The sequence below is a fragment of the Lethenteron reissneri genome, chromosome 24 (assembly GCF_015708825.2).
Source record: "Lethenteron reissneri isolate LAM-NWPU_2019-01 chromosome 24, ASM1570882v1, whole genome shotgun sequence".
Lineage (NCBI taxonomy): Eukaryota > Metazoa > Chordata > Hyperoartia > Petromyzontiformes > Petromyzontidae > Lethenteron > Lethenteron reissneri.
Window position 1 is genome coordinate 13,185,498 of NC_083802.1, and position 19,747 is coordinate 13,205,244.

The 19,747-nt window shown below is 50.0% G+C and overlaps 1 protein-coding gene across 1 annotated transcript in view; it reads left to right on the forward strand.

The window, feature by feature from the left end:
* The window catches only part of TMC3 (transmembrane channel like 3), a 37,361-nt gene extending 18,496 nt beyond the window's left edge, over positions 1–18,865 (forward strand). The window contains exons 11-24 of the mRNA XM_061558334.1: positions 359–468; positions 3,998–4,076; positions 4,519–5,115; positions 6,361–6,489; positions 7,217–7,284; positions 7,645–7,773; positions 10,135–10,245; positions 10,994–11,119; positions 13,077–13,155; positions 14,139–14,181; positions 14,717–15,274; positions 15,754–15,892; positions 16,357–16,551; positions 17,062–18,865. Coding sequence (XP_061414318.1) covers positions 359–468; positions 3,998–4,076; positions 4,519–5,115; positions 6,361–6,489; positions 7,217–7,284; positions 7,645–7,773; positions 10,135–10,245; positions 10,994–11,119; positions 13,077–13,155; positions 14,139–14,181; positions 14,717–15,274; positions 15,754–15,892; positions 16,357–16,551; positions 17,062–18,112 — 3,414 coding nt within the window. The 3' untranslated portion in view covers positions 18,113–18,865. The remainder of the gene's footprint in view (positions 1–358; positions 469–3,997; positions 4,077–4,518; positions 5,116–6,360; positions 6,490–7,216; positions 7,285–7,644; positions 7,774–10,134; positions 10,246–10,993; positions 11,120–13,076; positions 13,156–14,138; positions 14,182–14,716; positions 15,275–15,753; positions 15,893–16,356; positions 16,552–17,061) is intronic.
* The last annotated feature ends 882 nt before the right edge of the window (positions 18,866–19,747 follow it).

Here is a 19,747-nt window from a genome sequence, read left to right on the forward strand (position 1 = left end):
GTAGGCCGTGAGTCACTGGTGAGTCACCGTTTGTCACTCATTTCCCAACGTCTTGTCTCTTCTCACAATTCAAGTTCCTAGAATCAACCCCCGCGCGCCTGCAACATGGCTTCATCCCAGAGGTCGCAATCGGGTACCCGATACCCGTACCCTACCCGTACCCGGCCGGGTACGGGTAGGGTACGGCCGGGTACGGGTACCCGTTTGCGACCCTGGTGCGGCCGGCTACGGGTACGGGTAAGGAATCAAAACCCGTTTGCGACCCTGGTGCGGCCGGCTACGGGTAAGGAATCAAAACCCGTGTGCGACCTCTGCTAACGGCACCAACCTCCGGGGTTGCTGTGTCGCCTTGCCGCAGGTGAGCGTCGTCGTGTCCCTCATCACCATGCTGGCTCCCTCCGCCTTCGAGATCATCGCGGCGCTGGAGCAATACCACCCGCGCACCACTCTCCGCTTCCAGCTCGCCAGGTGCCAGAACCCCGCCCGCCCCCCACCCCTCCCACCATTTATTGTGAAAATTCCATCACAGTTCCTATGATCACTGTTTCATTGGTTTCATGGCTGTATTTTGGTGATTTCGAAAAGTGTATTGGTTTAGCCATGTTTGTTTGTTGTAGTACAGAGTTAGACTGATGGCCTTAATCTAAGTTGTCTTGTGGTTGTTGTTGGATGTTTGACTTGCATCCCACTGGGATTTTTGCACACAGCGTTGGTGTACCGTGTTTTTTTCTGCAATATTTTGCTGTCTTTTCTTGGATTTTCTGTTTGCACTCAGTCACATATTCACTTTAAGATGTTTTTTGTTCATGTTTTTGTTTTTTGTTTGTTGCGGTTGCACCCGATTCAAGAGCCGAATGGCTCACAGGGCTACACCTAATAAATGAACTTGAACCTTCATCTCCTCTCGTTATCCGCTAGGAAACTGTTCCACGGGACTCCCTTCTGTTCCCCTCCAACCTCCTGCCTCGTGCATTCTCTCTCCGAATTGAAACTCCTCCTGAGAACCTATCTCTTACACTCGGCTTTCCGCGCACTCTCCTCTGTTGCATTTCTTCTGCTGCTGCTGCTGTCGTGCCCTCTGTACTTTTTCATTCTTAGGTTTTTTTCGGCAAAGTCACGTAGGTAAAAATAAAAATTAATAAAAGTACAATAAAAATCACGACGTTTCGGAGGCAACACAAGCTTCCGTCTTCAGGTGGAACCGTCACAGCACGATAGCTGTATCAAGTAAATGAGAAATTCCAAGAAAACAGTCCTTGTATATATACTGGTTGAGGGTGGGAGGAACCAAGGTAGGCCCTGGATATTTTTATACATACAAAGACTTGTAGATTTGAAGCTTTCGTGAATGCAAAGATTCATTTTCTTAGTTTGTTTTCGGTAAAGTCACGTAGGTAAAAAATATAAATTTATAAAAGTTAAATAAAAATAAAATAAAAATCACGACGTTTCGGAGGCAACACAAGTCTCCGTCTTCAGGTGGAACCGACACAGCACGATCGCCGACGGCCCTGAGGGCTCACTAACGGTCAGAGGTCGCAACCGGGTACCCGATACCCGTACCCTACCCGGTACCCGGCCGGGTACGGGTACCCGTTTGCGACCCTGGTGCGGCCGGGTACGGGTAGGCCGTGAGTCACTGGTGAGTCACCGTTTGTCACTCATTTCCCAACGTCTTGTCTCTTCTCACAATTCAAGTTCCTAGAATCAACCCCCGCGCGCCTGCAACATGGCTTCATCCCAGAGGTCGCAATCGGGTACCCGATACCCGTACCCTACCCGTACCCGGCCGGGTACGGGTAGGGTACGGCCGGGTACGGGTACCCGTTTGCGACCCTGGTGCGGCCGGCTACGGGTACGGGTAAGGAATCAAAACCCGTTTGCGACCCTGGTGCGGCCGGCTACGGGTAAGGAATCAAAACCCGTGTGCGACCTCTGCTAACGGCACCAACCTCCGGGGTTGCTGTGTCGCCTTGCCGCAGGTGAGCGTCGTCGTGTCCCTCATCACCATGCTGGCTCCCTCCGCCTTCGAGATCATCGCGGCGCTGGAGCAATACCACCCGCGCACCACTCTCCGCTTCCAGCTCGCCAGGTGCCAGAACCCCGCCCGCCCCCCACCCCTCCCACCATTTATTGTGAAAATTCCATCACAGTTCCTATGATCACTGTTTCATTGGTTTCATGGCTGTATTTTGGTGATTTCGAAAAGTGTATTGGTTTAGCCATGTTTGTTTGTTGTAGTACAGAGTTAGACTGATGGCCTTAATCTAAGTTGTCTTGTGGTTGTTGTTGGATGTTTGACTTGCATCCCACTGGGATTTTTGCACACAGCGTTGGTGTACCGTGTTTTTTTCTGCAATATTTTGCTGTCTTTTCTTGGATTTTCTGTTTGCACTCAGTCACATATTCACTTTAAGATGTTTTTTGTTCATGTTTTTGTTTTTTGTTTGTTGCGGTTGCACCCGATTCAAGAGCCGAATGGCTCACAGGGCTACACCTAATAAATGAACTTGAACCTTCATCTCCTCTCGTTATCCGCTAGGAAACTGTTCCACGGGACTCCCTTCTGTTCCCCTCCAACCTCCTGCCTCGTGCATTCTCTCTCCGAATTGAAACTCCTCCTGAGAACCCATCTCTTACACTCGGCTTTCCGCGCACTCTCCTCTGTTGCATTTCTTCTGCTGCTGCTGCTGTCGTGCCCTCTGTACTTTTTCATTCTTAGGTTTTTTTCGGCAAAGTCACGTAGGTAAAAATAAAAATTAATAAAAGTACAATAAAAATCACGACGTTTCGGAGGCAACACAAGCTTCCGTCTTCAGGTGGAACCTTCACAGCACGATTACTTGATACAGCTGTGACCCTCTGTGCTTTTTTATTATTAGTTTTTTTCGGTAAAGTCACGTAGGTAAAAATTAAAATTAATAAAAGTACAATAAAAATAACGACGTTTCGGAGGCAACACAAGCTTCCGTCTTCAGGTGGAACCGTCACAGCTGTATCAAGTAATCGTGCTGTGACGGTTCCAGCTGAAGACGGAAGCTTGTGTTGCCTCCGAAACGTCGTGATTTTTATTGTACTTTTATTAATTTTAATTTTTGCCTACGTGACTTTACCGAAAAAACCTAAGAATATGAATCCTTGCAGTCACGAAAGCTTCAAATCGAGAACTCTGTATTTTTCTCCGTCTCCTTGCTTCCTGTTCCCAGCCCCCGTAACTCGTTGGCTTGTGAGCTCTGCGGACGAGGAGGCAAATCATGACCCTGCACTGTTTGTCTGCCTGTCGACTTTTGTTTCGTTTTCAGATTTTCAAACAGATTTGAAATTGGTTGTGTTCGTGTAATGCTTAAAGCGATGTAGAAATAATGGATGGTGATAATGATGATGTTAACTACCTCGCCTGGAATACATGAGGTCGTGGGTTCGATCCCGACCCTGATGCCTGTACATTGGAGTTTGCATGTTCATCCCGTGGTTGCGTGGATTTTTCTCCGCGTCCCCCGGTTTTTCCCTCAACATTTAGAAACATGCGATCAGAGTCTTTGGCTGCTATACATTTCCACGTGATAATCCACTTCGTTGAGCTATCATTTGTGGCCAGGTCGCTTCTGAAAAAGAGCTACATAGCTCAGTGGGCCTTACCTGCTAAAGTAATATGAAATAAAAATTAGTTTAGTATAATTCTTTGGTTCTTTCGGTAAAGTCACGTATAAAGAAAAATGAATAAATTAAATAATAGTATGCTATTATTTAGAAAAAATAATAAATTAAATAATGGTATGCTTTTATTTAATTTGTAATTTTTTATTATTTTTTCTTTATACGTGACTTTACCGAAAGAATCAAAGAATAATTCCTGCAGTCACGAAAGCTCCAAAGTTAAGATAGTTTTAGTATAGTTTAGATTTTTTATTATTATTAATACTGTTTGTTAATTCTGGCAGTCTCGTGTGGACGCTGTCCGTGGTGCTAAGTGTGTGGCGTGTGTTGTCCCTGCCAGGGTCTTGGTTCTGTACCTGGGCAATCTCTACAGCCTCATCATTGCCCTCCTGGACAAGGTTAACATCATGAGTGCCATGGTGAGATGCCACATGTCACGTGTTCATACACCCGGTGTCCGGTTAGGACATATTAAAGTCGTGTTGTTATTGTCATTGGATAGGTTACAAATCACCCCCGTTCCCCCATCCCCACCGTCTGGCTTCCCCAAACCAAGAGGCTCATGGCAATTATGCTACCATCACTCACCGTGCTGGTCAGTGCATATCCGTGAAGGCAGTGAGAATAGAAGTACAGTACAACAATGGATTTTGCTGCACAGCCCACTGCTGCCTATAGAGAGTCCCACAGCCTATAACACCTGTCATTCATGGCGGTTGCCCATCCAAGCACTATCCAGGCTGATACCCGCTTAGTTTCATAAGAGATTGGGCTGATTCTGAATTATTTTGGTCACAGGGCCATCTCCTGTTAGGTAAGCTCCGGTTAAGGGAGACCGACAGAACCGTGGTTGTCCTTCAGGTGAACGGCACAGAGAAGAACGCGCAGGACCGCACGGTGCGTCTCGGCGGGGACACTCCCCAAGTCGTCATCCCCTCCCACAACTCCACCACGATCGCCCCGGCGCTGACGTCACCGTCACCATCATCACCACCTGTCACGACAGTCGATCTGGGCCAACTCACGAATTCCACCTTTGACCTCATCACCGCCGCCACGACCGCCGCCACCACTACGGCAGCCGCCACGGTCGCCGCCGCCGCCACCGCCGCCGTAAACCTGACGTCCGTGCTGGTGTCGACCTTCTTTGCCAACCTCACGGCAATCACGACCTCCTCCTCCTCCTTCTCCTCCTCCTCTTCACCCTCGTGGAACAACACGACGCCCGGACCGCACGATAGCGTCCTCGAAGGCCCCCGTGGCGGGACGGAGGCGACGGCGCTGAACTTTACGGTGGCGGCGGCGAGGGTAGTGGCGGCGGTGGTGGATTGGGCCAACCGGACGTCCTCCCTGGCGCTGAGCTCCACCGGGAATAAGCCCGTCTCGAACACGACCACCGAGATGTCGTACTCGTCCAAGTCGTCGGAAAACCAGTGCTGGGAGACCTACGTTGGGCAGGTGATTGTCGCATGCGAACGTGCTGTATGTGTGTTGAACTTATTTTGCACCGTCACGAAGTCAAGCGTGCAAATCGGAGGTGCGGGGGAAGGACAACAAACTGAACACAAAAAGCAGTTCGAAAGAAATTAGTTTTCCATGTAGATTTAAAAGTGCATAGCTCAGCTGGCTTCCTAATATCAGAAGAAAGAGCGTTCCAGACGGCCGCAGAAGCGCATTTGAAAAGCACGCAATGCAGTGCCAGTCTTTGTTCGATGGCTAGCCAAAAGCTGCTGCGTAGAACGACTGGAGTTCGCGTGATGGTTTATGCTCCTTAACGAGATCAGCAAAGTATTGTGGTTCATTTGTGGCAAGCACTTAGTGTGTCATGAGTGTGACCTTCTAATGCATTTGTTCGGCAACTTGAAGCCAAAGCGGCTCAGATGTAGCTCAATGCCTGCACCGCTACGCTCCTTCAGGGCTGTGGTGCAGTGATACAAGTGGACAGTGATACAAGTGGACATGGGCACAGAGCCACATTTTGCACGTCCGTTTGCTCGTTGTTTTAGACGTGACGTGGCCACCGTGTAATTGATCAAAGTAATAAAAAGTAGATTTGTTATCCCTATGCTTCGATCAATCAACGTATGACCAGGTTAGAAGCCTGCTAAGACTAAAATGTACTTTATCAAGGGAGACCTGCTGGAAAAATGGGAACAGCAAAACAAAAACCCCACAAAACAAAACACATGAATCGGTGCTCTTCATTGCAAGGTTCGCGGGCCACTGGTGACCCTTGATGACCTTTAGTGCGGCCCCCTGACGTGCGGCCTCCGACAAGACACAACACGTGAACACACCCCTTGCATTCTAGATTTGAAGCTTTCGTGACTGCAAGGATTCATACTCTTAGTTCTTTCGGTAAAGTCACGTAGGTAAAAAATGAAATTAAGATTAATAAAAAATAAAATAATAAAATCACGACGTTTCGGAGGCAACACAAGTCTCCGTCATCAGGTGGGACCGTCACAGCCAGATTTACCTACGTGACTTTACCGAAAGAACTAAGAGTATATAACACCCCTTGCAGCGGGCAGTGTGGCGCACCTCAAACTGAAAGTGGTCCCCCCTCTGAAAACGAGTGAAGAACATTCACACGAATAAACACCACCATAACAACAAAAATGGGTGTTGCCATTATTATTATGTTCCCTGCTGAAACACGTGTCACCCCCCTCCCCTCCCACCCGCCACGGTCCCCTGCAGGAGATGCTCAAGCTGTCGATCATCGACATGATCTTCACGGTGGCCAGCGTGCTGCTCATCGACTTCTTCCGGGGCCTCTTCGTTCGCTTCTGCAGCGACTGTTGGTGCTGGGACCTCGAGAGCAAGTTTGTGAGTTTACGTCGGTTTGTGAGTTTACAACGAGGTTTGTGAGTTTATGTCTGTTAATGAGTTTACGACGAGGTTTGTGAGTTTACGACAAGGTTTGTGAGTTTACGACGAGGTTAAAAGAGGCAGCGCTCGGGCAGTGTGTCCGTTACCGCTACGGTCACCTCTCAAAACGCTGGTCAGTGCGGTTTGCTGAATGTATGTATGTTGAACTTCTTTTGCACCGTGCGTAGCCAACTGTGAATGGTGGGTGGGGGGGGGCAGAACTAGGGACCAGTTTTAGAGATTACTCTCCACTGACTTAGCCATGGCTAGGAATTGAACCTGGACAGCTGAGATTCAGTGAGCGGTGTTTGAACTACCGCACCAACAGTAAACGATTTCTAAAGTGGATTTCAGCACTCCACCTTATCAAGGGAGACCTGGTGGAAAAATGGGAACAGCAAAACAAAAACCCCACAAAACAGAACACGTGAATCAGTGCTCTTCATTGCAAGGCGGTGTTCGAACTACCGCACCAACAGTAAACTATTTCTAAAGTGGATTTCAGCACTCCAGTTTTGCACGCACCGCTATTTTAACGATGATTTTTGAAAAAAAAAACACATAATGACGGGCGTGCATCGCTACGTTGTTGCTGTGTCGCATCTGACGGGCCACTGCCTCGGTTGAAATTGTCGAGCGCCTGGCGTTGGGAGAGGCGAATGTGAGCGTGTGCCTCTGCCCTCAGCCCGAGTACGGAGAGTTTAAGATCGCCGAAAACGTTCTTCACCTCGTCTACAACCAGGGCATGATCTGGTGAGCGAGCTCGCGCACGGCGGTTAGCACACTGCACTGAGAGCTCACTCGCCTGAGTTCGAATCCCGGCCACGGTCACCGTCAGCGGCGAGTGGCATCCGGTTGTCAGTCGCCGTTGAAAAATATCTTCTCGGCTCAATGGGGCTTACCCAAAAATAAACCGACTCACTCATCTTCCGGATAAAGAAAGGAGGTTTTTTTGCCAGATTGATAGTGCAGTTCTCTAACATCTTTGCCACCACGACGGTAGGGACTTGATGAACGTAGAAATGCCACCCCTCAGGTTTTTGCCAGCTTAATGTAGGTTCAAGCCCTGCCCGTTGACCACACCGTAACCCCCCCCCCCCCTGCTTCCTGCAGGATGGGCGCTTTCTTCTCTCCCATTCTGCCCGCGTTCAATGTGCTCAAGCTCATCGGCCTCATGTACCTGCGCAGCTGGGCCGTGCTCACCTGCAACGTGCCTCACCAGCAGGTGTTCCGCGCCTCGCGGTGAGAGAGGCCGCCGGCGACTCGCGAGGCTATGCATGTTGAACTTCTTTCGCACCGTACGTAACCGGCCGCACTAATCGGAGGTGCGGGGGAAGGCCGAACAAACTAAACACAAACTGTTCTAAAGAAATTAGTTTTCAAATCTAGATTGAAAAGTACATCGCTCCAGTGGCTTCCTAATGTCGGATAACGGTGGTAGTCGTAGAGATTACGATGATAGAGGTAATGATGATGATGATGATGGCGCTAATGGTGGTAGCGATTATGATGATAGCGGTAGTGATGATGATGGTGGTAGCGATTATGATGATAGCGGTAGTGATGATGATGGCGCTAATGGTGGTAGCGATTATGATGATAGCGTTAGTGATGATGATGATGGCGCTAATGGTGGTAGATATTATGATGATAGCGGTAGTGATGATGATGGTGGTAGCGATTATGATGATAGCGGTAGTGATGATGATGACGCTAATGGTGGTAGCGAGTATGTTGATAGTGGTAGTGATGATGATGCTAATGGTGGTAGCAATTATGATGATAGCGGTAGTGATGATGACACTAATGGTGGTAGTGCTTATGTTGATAGCGGTAGTGATGATGGCGCTAATGGTGGTAGCGATTATGATGATAGTGGTAGTGATGATGACGCTAATGGTGGTAGTGATTATGTTGATAGCGGTAGTGATGATGGCACTAATGGTGGTAGTGATTATGATGATAGCGGTAGTGATGATGACGCTAATGGTGGTAGCGATTATGATGATAGCGGTAGTGATGATGACACTAATGGTGGTAGCGATTATGATGATAGCGGTAGTGATGATGACGCTAATGGTGGTAGCGATTATGATGATAGCGGTAGTGATGATGATGGTGGTAGCGATTATGATGATAGCGGTAGTGATGATGACGCTAATGGTGGTAGCGATTATGATGATAGCGGTAGTGATGATGACGCTAATGGTGGTAGCGATTATGATGATAGCGGTAGTGATGATGACGCTAATGGTGGTAGCGATTATGATGATAGCGGTAGTGATTATGACGCTAATGGTGGTAGTGATTATGATGATAGCGGTAGTGATGATGACGCTAATGGTGGTAGTGATCATGATGATAGCGGTAGTGATGATGACGCTAATGGTGGTAGCGATTATGATGATAGCGGTAGTGATGATGATGGTGGTAGCGATTATGATGATAGCGGTAGTGATGATGACGCTAATGGTGGTAGCGATTATGTTGATAGCGGTAGTGATGATGATGGTGGTAGCGATTATGATGATAGCGGTAGTGATGATGACGCTAATGGTGGTAGCGATTATGATGATAGCGGTAGTGATGATGACGCTAATGGTGGTAGCGATTATGATGATAGCGGTAGTGATTATGACGCTAATGGTGGTAGTGATTATGATGATAGCGGTAGTGATGATGACGCTAATGGTGGTAGTGATCATGATGATAGCGGTAGTGATGATGACGCTAATGGTGGTAGCGATTATGATGATAGCGGTAGTGATGATGATGGTGGTAGCGATTATGATGATAGCGGTAGTGATGATGACGCTAATGGTGGTAGCGATTATGTTGATAGCGGTAGTGATGATGATGGTGGTAGCGATTATGATGATAGCGGTAGTGATGATGACGCTAATGGTGGTAGCGATTATGATGATAGCGGTAGTGATGATGACGCTAATGGTGGTAGCGATTATGATGATAGCGGTAGTGATGATGGCGCTAATGGTGGTAGCGATTATGATGATAGCGGTAGTGATGATGATGATGGTGGTAGCGATTATGATGATAGCGGTAGTGATGATGGCGTTAATGGTGGTAGCGATTATGATGATAGCGGTAGTGATGATGATGATGGTGGTAGCGATTATGATGATAGCGGTAGTGATGATGATGGTGGTAGCAATTATGATGATAGCGGTAGTGATGATGATGGTGGTAGCGATTATGATGATAGCGGTAGTGATGATGGCGCTAATGGTGGTAGCGATTATGATGATAGCGGTAGTGATGATGATGATGGTGGTAGCGATTATGATGATAGCAGTAGTGATGATGATGGTGGTAGCGATTATGATGATAGCGGTAGTGATGATGGCGCTAATGGTGGTAGCGATTATGATGATAGCGGTAGTGATGATGGCGCTAATGGTGGTAGCGATTATGATGATAGCGGTAGTGATGATGATGATGGTGGTAGCGATTATGATGATAGCGGTAGTGATGATGATGGTGGTAGCAATTATGATGATAGTGGTAGTGATGATGACGACGGTGTTGGTGGTGGTGCACTTGTGAAGCGGCGAGATGAATTGAGCGCTTTGCGTCCCCTTGCAGCTCCAACAACTTCTACTTGGCCATGCTGCTCTTCATGCTCTTCCTCTGCATGCTGCCCACCATCTTCTCCATCGTCCGATACCGCCCGTCCAGTGGATGCGGCCCCTTCAGGTAATGCTTGCTGCCTCCCCCGTGTATTTCTCGCTGTCGCTCCGTTCGCACAGTCGCTCTGGCGTGTGCAATACAGCCCGTTCAGAGCTAATACCAGCAAACAGGCTTCACGTTGGAACCAATACCACAAAGCCCTATCCATCTTCTTAGGTTTTTTCGGTAAAGTCACGTAGGTAAAACATTAAAATTAATAAAAGTAAAATAAAATAAAAATCACGACGTTTCGGAGGCAACACAAGCTTCCGTCTTCAGGTGGAACCGTCACAGCCACGACAGCTGTATCAAGTAAATGAGAGATTGCAGGAGCTACCACTCCTTTTATATAATGGTTGGAGAGGGGGGGGGGAAGGGCCAAGTAAAGCACACTTTTTATTCATATGGTAAGGTGAGGCTATCCATCTCCGGAACAACTTTCATTCTAATTAACTGCGTCTATTCGGGTACAAAGAGATACATTTGAAAAGACGGAATAGATCTCAAATCCCCGACGTGTTTTCGGGCCGCAACGCGCGTTCTTGTTCCGTCATTGACGTGCTACGCCCCGCACCGAGAACGTCTTCTGGAACCGAGGACGCGCCCAGCACGCGGAGAGACGAAATGTTGGATAATCGAATCCGAACGGCCCCGAAGACACGTCGCAGAGACGTACGGCACGACCGCGAAAACCTACGCGGCAGCGGCGGTGCGCGTCTTCGCCGAACGATGAGCGTGCCTAACGGTTCGCTTCCCCCCCCCCACCCTCCGTCAGCGGCCAGGAAAAGATCTACGACATTGTGTCGGACACGATCAAAACGGAGTTCCCGTCGTGGTTCAACTCGGTGGTGAGCTACGTGACCACGCCCGTCGTGATCCTGCCCGCTCTGCTGCTGCTCTTGTGAGTGAGTCAGCTCGTGACTCATTGTGAGTGAGTCAACCCGTGGTGCTTGTGAGTGAGTCAGCTCGTGGTGTTGTGAGTGAGTCAACTCGTGGTCCTTGTGAGTGAGTCAGCACGTGACTCATTGTGAGTGAGTCAGCACGTGACTCATTGTGAGTGAGTCAGCACGTGACTCATTGTGAGTGAGTCAGCACGTGACTCATTGTGAGTGAGTCAGCACGTGACTCATTGTGAGTGAGTCAGCTCGTGGCTCTTGTGAGTGAGTCAGCTCGTGACTCATTGTGAGTGAGTCAGCTCGTGGCTCTTGTGAGTGAGTCAGCTCGTGACTCATTGTGAGTGAGTCAGCACGTGACTCATTGTGAGTGAGTCAGCTCGTGGCTCTTGTGAGTGAGTCAGCTCGTGGCTCTTGTGAGTGAGTCAGCTCGTGACTCATTGTGAGTGAGTCAACTCGTGGTGCTTGTGAGTGAGTCAACTCGTGACTCATTGTGAGTGAGTCAGCACGTGACTCATTGTGAGTGAGTCAGCACGTGACTCATTGTTAGTGAGTCAGCTCGTGACGCTTGTGAGTGAGTCAGCACGTGACTCATTGTGAGTGAGTCAGCACGTTACTCATTGTGAGTGAGTCAGCACGTGACTCATTGTGAGTGAGTCAGCACGTGGTGCTTGTGAGTGAGTCAACTCGTGACTCATTGTGAGTGAGTCAGCACGTGACTCATTGTGAGTGAGTCAGCACGTGGTGCTTGTGAGTGAGTCAACTCGTGGTGAGTCAGCTCGTGGTGTTGTGAGCGAGTCAGCATGTGGTCCTTGTGAGTGTGTGAGGTTGTCTCTGCACAGATTGCGTAAGATTATTTCCTGTGTTATGTTGTGTTTAACGCTGTCTGTTAGGCATTTGTGGCATATATTAATTACAATTCTTAAGCTCACGAGATATGCATCAGTATTTCAATATTCTTCAAATAATATACTCATGCTGTATGCAATGGGTTTCTGTGATTGCTGCGTTCATTAGGGACTGCATTTTTTTCCCGCAATTTTAAATACGATCGGGTTTTCTTTAATAATTGATTGTTGAATCACATCGCAAACCCTGAATCCTATCGAGACGCCACACATTTTTGCTAAGTCCAGAGCCGGCTTCAAAATTCTAACCTCATCCTCCGCTGAGCGCGGCTGGCTACGTACGGTGCGAAAAAAAATCGTACCGTACATACGTAGTGCAAGAACCCTTGCTGCTCTCTGGAGCGTCGGTGCCACGAGTGGAGAGCAGTTGCCCCCTGCTGTCTGACATCGCACCGCTGTCAAGCTGAACGACGCTGGGGCGCGTCACGCGTGGAAAGCCTCAACTCACCCCTACGACTTAGCGCGTTGATTTTGTCAGGATGGCGACCTGCTTGCAAAAAAACCGTTGCCAATTTCAGACTTTTTACCACGCATTTGTGACATTGCCACTGCTCAGTTCGTATGCAGTCAAACTCTGTTTGTCCGGGTTAAACTGGGGGTGGTTGGGGGAGTGCCTCTGTTCCAAGTATCCGGGGTTCCAACCGGGATTCACTCGTTGAGCCAGATGGTGTGACCGCGAATAGTCCTGGATGATGATGATGAGAAGAATGTTCCGGATAACTCTGTTTGACTGAACCCCAGATAGTTGGATGGCTCTGCCCGCTGGATATTTGAGAACAGTGTTTTTCCGAAACCCAGATAAACAAATTTCACGGACAATCGGGTCACATATAAACTGAGTTTGTATATATATATACACACATACGTATAAGTTTGAATGAAAAAAAATCACATTTTACATTTTGTGAGCTCAAGAATCGATGTTAACCGATAAATCAATGCATCGTTCCACCACAATTAACCGTACAACAGCCCACATGTTTAAACGCACGAACCTACTCCCTCGACACGAACGTCAGATGTTAACAGCACTGCCCTGTGTCTGTCCTCTGCGCAGCATGCTGATTTACTACCTGCAGTCCATCGCCAGGTCCCTGAAGGTCACGAACAATGACCTTCGGATGCAGCTTCAGTACGTAAGTACCTGCAAGGCCCACCCCGCCAACCCAGAGACAAAGTCACCGTGCCACGCTGGCCGTCTCACCCTGGAGCCACACAGAGAGAGAGAACCTGTGACCCACGGGGCAAGAGGCGTAGCTATCGAGTGTGCAGGCGGTGCAGCTGCACCACGGTCAGGGAAGCCCAGTCGCCGGGCTACGTTCGAGGGAGGCAAATCGGACAGGGGGCCTCCATTTCGTTCATTGAACCGGGGCCATGTGCCAACCACGCTGCTGCAACCCATTCGCTAACATAGAACCTATACTTAATTTGGAGCTTTCGTAACTGCAGGAATTACTCTTTGGTTCTTTCGGTAAAGTCACGTATAAAGAGAAAATAATAAATTAAATACTTGCATACTACGTTTCGATTGCAACACAAGCAATCATCATCAGGTATAAATGAAATAGAAACACAAATCTAGTGTTATTTTATTATGTTTTATTTGTATTATTTATTACTTCCCTTTTACGTGACTTTACCGAAAGAACCAAGAAGATGAATCCCTGCAGTCACGAAAGTTTTAAATCGAAAAATCTAGTATACTTAGAAATGTAATGTAATACAACAGAGAGTCGGATAACATAACAGTCAACACCCTACCTGGCTGTTTACGTTCTTCCTGAACGTAATCATTCTTCCTGAACGTAATCAACCTATAGGCCAGCATAGCGCCCAGTGAGGTAGCTGTCCAGTGTGTAAGCGGTGGGATGGAACTGGGGCCCAGATGGCTGTAGGGGTCCTGAAGCTGAACTATGTGAAGAGGGGGGGGGGGGGTGGACAGGGTGCCCGCATTTCGATCCAGATGCCACTTGTCATTGACGGTAGATGTGGCTGGGAGTGAAACTCAGGTTTGTGGGTTCAGAGTGTAAAGGGTAACCACTGCATTACTGCACCAACTCTATTCGATTAAATCAGTGAATAAGAAACTGTTTTGCGTTTCCATTATTTTGTTTTTCAGGAGCGTACAGAGGACAAAAAGAAAGTGTTTCAAATGGCAGCAGGTACATTTATTATTATTTAATGTTCTAAATTGGTGAGTATGAATTTACGAACGTGAATTTCTCTAATCCCGTTGCAATTCCTCCCTGTTCCGTGGATGCAAATGTGACGTATTCCAGGCATGGCCAGTTCAAAGTTGTCAGATAGCAATCGTTTAAGAGCCCACCCTAAGCACGATAAATAAATGAAACGGCAGACAAGCACTGCTTCACAAAATGAGACGCTTAACTAACTACAAAGTTTGTCATTTTAAAAAACGTTTCATCACCATCACCCGCGATCAATAACACTGCTGGGTGAAGATCTCCCCGAGTTGCCACCATCCCACACCATCTCGTGATACGATAATCCATACAGCTCTTTCCGCACAACCTGGTCTCATCGCTCCATCATCTGCACGGCGGTCGTGCCCTCGAACGCGTGCCCCTCCTTTCGTCTGCCACTCCACCCTCAGCCTCGACCATCGTGTGTGCACCCATAACGGCGTTTGCTTCCCTGTGCGCGGCGAGCGGCTGACCTTGCTCCTTGTGCCGTCAGCGCGGCTGCAGGAGGGCGGCGAGCGCTCCTCTCCGACCCACGAGCCCCAGAGCCGCGGCTCTTCCGCCCCGTCCTCGCCGACGCAGGAGATGCTCTTCATCCCCTCCGCGGAGTCCACCCCTGACATGCCGCGCTCGCACGGCCACCCGGCGCCCGTGACGGGGGTCGCGGCGCCGCGGCCCACGGGCCCCGCCGGCGGAAACGGAGGATCGGCGGCGGGCGCCGCGGCGGCGGCCGCTGCGATGCCGGCCTCCGTCGGGGGTAGCGGCGGCGGCGGCGGCGCATCCGCGGGCGCCCGTCGCGGAGACTCGACGCCCGAGTTGGCGGCGCGCCCGCGCGGGGGGCACGAGCCGGCGCTTGCGAGAACGCCGGCGGGCAGGAGGCGGGCGGTGGTGGGGTTCCGGCGGGAGGACTCGATAGCGGAGGCGGCGGCCGCGGTGGCGGCGAGCGTCGGTGGCGGCGTGAGGCCGAAACCCGTTGCCCCGATGTCGCGCGGAGCGCACCCCGCGAAGGCCAGCTCCTCCACCCCCGAGATGGCGAGATGTCGGACGAGCGCAGGCACGCGCACACGCACGCGCACTCGCACACACGCGCACACCTAGCTGAGTGAGCACCTATTGATTAACTTTAACCATGCAGTGTTTACAGAGTGAATGCGTTGTGAATAGCTCTGCTTTCTTCTATACCATTGTGTAGCTCCTTCCTTTGGCTTAAAAAACAATTACATTATTGGCATTTTTTTTATAGTAACCATTAGAAGTTTACATTTAATATTTTACAGGTTTCAGGAGTTTGTGAATGTTCTGACCAAAGGCCACATTCATATTTTAGATTTAAAAAGGAGCTTGGTAGTTCATATATTATTTGTACGGCATCGACAAAGTTCGGGAAAACTTCTGAAATCATATGGAAAGGTCTTGAGCCACAAATAAGCCCTCAAACTTTGAGAGACCCTGCCCTAGAGTTCTACGCTGTTTGTCTGTCACCTGAGAAACTCTCTGCCCTGGAGTTCCACGCTGATCGTCTGTGCCGTGCAGCGCATGCAGTGGAGAGCGTGAGGCCACGGCCACCCAGGTCCCATGCGCACGCGGTGCCGCACCCGGAGCGGCCGCTCGAGGCCAGGAGGCCGCAGGTGGTGACGCGAGAGCCCGGTCGACGCCCCGGGGCCTTCTTCAGGTGCTGACGAGACAGGGCCCTACGACCACAGCCGTGGAGATGCAGACGGGATGACTTGTGGGCACCGCGTTGCCACAGTCGCTACTGTGCCTGGTCCAGTCGCATAGCGATTGTCGTGTGTGCCAGTGGCAGGGCTTAATTAATCGTAACATTTTCTGTATGCTAAATTTATTTCGCACCGTACGAAGCCAACCGTGCTAATTGGAGGTGCGGGATCACTGAAATGCTTTCAAGTTTTCAAGTTTAATTTATTAGGTATAGCCCTGTGAGCCATTCGGCTCTTGAATCGGGTGCAACCGCAACAAACAAAAAACAAAAACATGAGCAAGGCCCATCGGCTTACAACTCACGAATAAAATACTTCCAAAGACACACGCATGCCGAAGAGCGTCACATAATCCATGCGTACGCGTGATATTTCTCCAAACTTGCTTCACTGATAATCATCAACCCGTGCTGTGCAGGCCACCACCTCCGGGCATGGAGTGGCTCGGTCCGGGCCCCGCCGGCTACTTGATGCGCATGCCGGGCGGCATGTACGTGTCCGAGCGGCACGGTGACCCCTACCTGCAGGAGACCGAGCTCCTGCTGCCCATCAGCCGCAAGGCACAGAGGATTCTGGGATACTACCCCGGCGAGCCAGTGCAGAGGGGAGTCCGGTGAGTGGCACTCGTTTTGGCCTCTCTATGCGCTGACGGAGATAGAATAACTAAACTTGTCTCTCCGGAGTCGTATACTTTGAAAGGGAGCCAGTGTTCCACGATGTTTGATTCACATTTGAGACGCTTTAAAGATGCGGGTAATCATCGGTATGATCACAAAAGGAATTATTTGGCATAGCACGTCAACCAAATTGGACTGTAGTTCATAACGTACCAGACATACTCAGACCAACTGACTTTTTACTCACACAAGGATGGTGATGGTCCATCCACATTTCTAAACACAATTTGGACATTTGTTAAGAGCGTGGCAGTGGACTTTAAAGCCATGTCTCATAATTAAAGGGTTCACCTCTGGCCTGAGATGGAGAAATCAGATGCGTTCACAACACATTTGTAAAGATGGAAAGCACTGTTGTATCTTCCCACCAATTTTACCTCTGGCGTGCTATTGGCGTCACGTCACGAGAACAACGAATCCACCGGGATGTGACGTGCGGTGCGTAGGTACGCCTCGCCCAGAACCCGCGTCGTGCCGCGGCTGCTGCCCCCGCACCTGGAGGCCAAGTGCTACCGCTCACGCCACGGCCCCCCGCCGGGCGCCGTGCACGCCGCGTCTCCTCGTGAGAAGCGGCGCCGCTCCACCCGCGACTTCCACGGCGCGGAGGAGCGGCCTCCGTCCCGTGACCACCACCACCATCACCACCACCACCAGCAGCAGCAGCACCAGCAGCAGCAGCCGCATTACTACCAGCAGCCATCGCAGCAGCAGCAGCACAGGCACCGTCGCCGCATGGAAAGCATGCGCGCCGCACGCTTCTACATCGGCGAGGGAAACCGCTCGCGCTACTCGGACGAAGAGGAGGAGGAGTACGAGGACGAGGGGAACCCCCGAGCGGGGATGTCGCGCGCGCAGACGCGGGTCTTCACGGCGGAGACGCACCGCGCTCCCGAGGGCGATCTCCTCCTGCCGGACCCCGATGACCTCCGCTGGCCCTCGCCGCCACCGCCACCGGCATCCCCGCCACATCCGCTGCCTCCGCCGCCAGCGCAACCACAGCAACAGCCGCAGCAGCAGCAGCAGCAGCAGGGGCCACCGCAGCAGCAGCAGCAGCAGCAGGCGGAATCGGGCCGCAGGTCTCACACCTCGGCATCGAGCCGCGAGTCTTCACGGGGGCAGCGCCAGGGCGGGGACGCGAGGTCGCTGCCACCGCCGACGGCCCCGGCCGCGCTTACCGCCGCTCACCCGTCCGAGTCGGACATGTCCAACGCATCGAGCAGCGACCAGCAGCACAGCGGCGGCACGGACCAGTACCTGCACATCCACCCGCACCCAGAGCGGCGGTCGCACGCGGCCGCGCATGCCTCCGACGCCGCGAAGAGGGCGCGGCCGAGGGTCAGCGGCGGCGGCGGCGGGGAGGAGGAGGCCGAGAGGGCCTCCGTGAAGACGTCCAGCGGCGGACGTCCCGACAAGGGCCAGAGGAGGGCCGGGCCCAGCGTGGAGGAGACGGCGGGAGCCGGGAAGAAGGCGACGGACTTGGTCTGCTCGAATGTGTGAGCGGTGGAGAGATACTGCGATGCCGATCTTGGTAGGGGCAGGTTGGAGTAATTTACAGAGTTGGCTCGAAGTGCATCTATAATTAAAGGAAATAAAAAATAATACAGCCTCTTCTCTGTCCACTTCTTGCTTGTATGAATGTTGAACTTCTTTCGTACCATATGTAGCCAACCGTGCTAATCGGAGTTGCAGGGGAAGGACAACTAAACACAAAAAGCAGTTCTAAAGAAATGACCTCCTCCGCACAAAATATCGAAAGTGGGATTTGTTTGACCATGCTTCACTATGCTAGTCGGTGCAGGTGGGTGAAGGGGGGCGCCCAGAACTGGTTCCGATATCACTCGCCGCCGCTGATGTTAGCCGTGTTATCATGAATGGGTGCGCGATCAATGTTAATCTATAAGACAAAACTGCCGCAAAGTGCACGTGGAATTAAATCACGAGATTAAAACCACCGCTACCACTGGTAATTGGGCATTAGTTATTTAATACGCCTATGCATTGCAGAAAATGTATTTTCGATACTTTTTAGAAATAATGAATGATTAACATGATTTGTTCAAAATAGTGTAAGTTTGGAGAATGTGCACGTGAATGTAGCAATAGCAATGTTTGTAGCTCATGCTGGATCACCGCTCAACCACCATACGTTTTGCTAAACTTGATGCAACTGGAAAAGTTGTGACCCAGCGCGTCCGTCTACCGTATGTCCCGTCACGACCGATTTCTGAATAAAGCAATACTTGCACTGTTCTATGCATTGCGTTTTTGTTTTACAAAAAAAGTGTCATTCCCAACGATTGGCAATGAGCAACACACGGGGCTGAACATAATTGTGTTGCGATCGAAACGTCGTAGTTTTTTGTTATTTTGTTATTTACCTTTGAACCTATCTCCGTGACTTTACCGAAAGACCCAAAGAATATGAATAGGATTACAGCAATTGCAATTATACGGTAATTGAAGAAAAATTGCAATTGATTTACGAATGCCACAATTACAGCTGTAACGGTATCTTCCTAACCTTTTAAGCTCAACACTGGCTAAAGCAGCGTTCTGGCATCCATAGTAATTTAATACCCAGATCTTGATTTGAAGCTTTCGTGACTGCAGGCATCCATACTCTTTGGTTCTTCGGTAAAGTCACGTGGTTAGAAATAAAATAAAATAAAACAAATCACGACGTTTCGATTGCAACACAAGCAATCATCATCAGGTGGGAAAACCACAGCACTTTAGCAATTTGTTCTTGCTGTGGTTTTCCCACCCGATGATGATTGCTTGTGTTGCAATCGAAATGTCGTGATTTGTTTTATTTTATTTCTAACTACGTAACTTTACCGAAAGAACCAAAGAGTATGAATACCCCGAGTTAATTGTAACATTTTTGGGCTGTAATATTCCCCACAGTATTTCATCATGTGTGCAATATTTTGCTTCCCATTTGCGGATGTGTAGTGGGTATCCACGGAGACACACACACTAGAACTTGGGGGCAACACGTTTATTATAACACCCCAACAGGGCAACTGCATCAACGTACACTTTGTTATCTAGACCACAACGGGGTAGTACACTTGGTAATCTAGACCACAACGGGGTAGTACACTTAGTTATCTAGACCACAACGGGGTA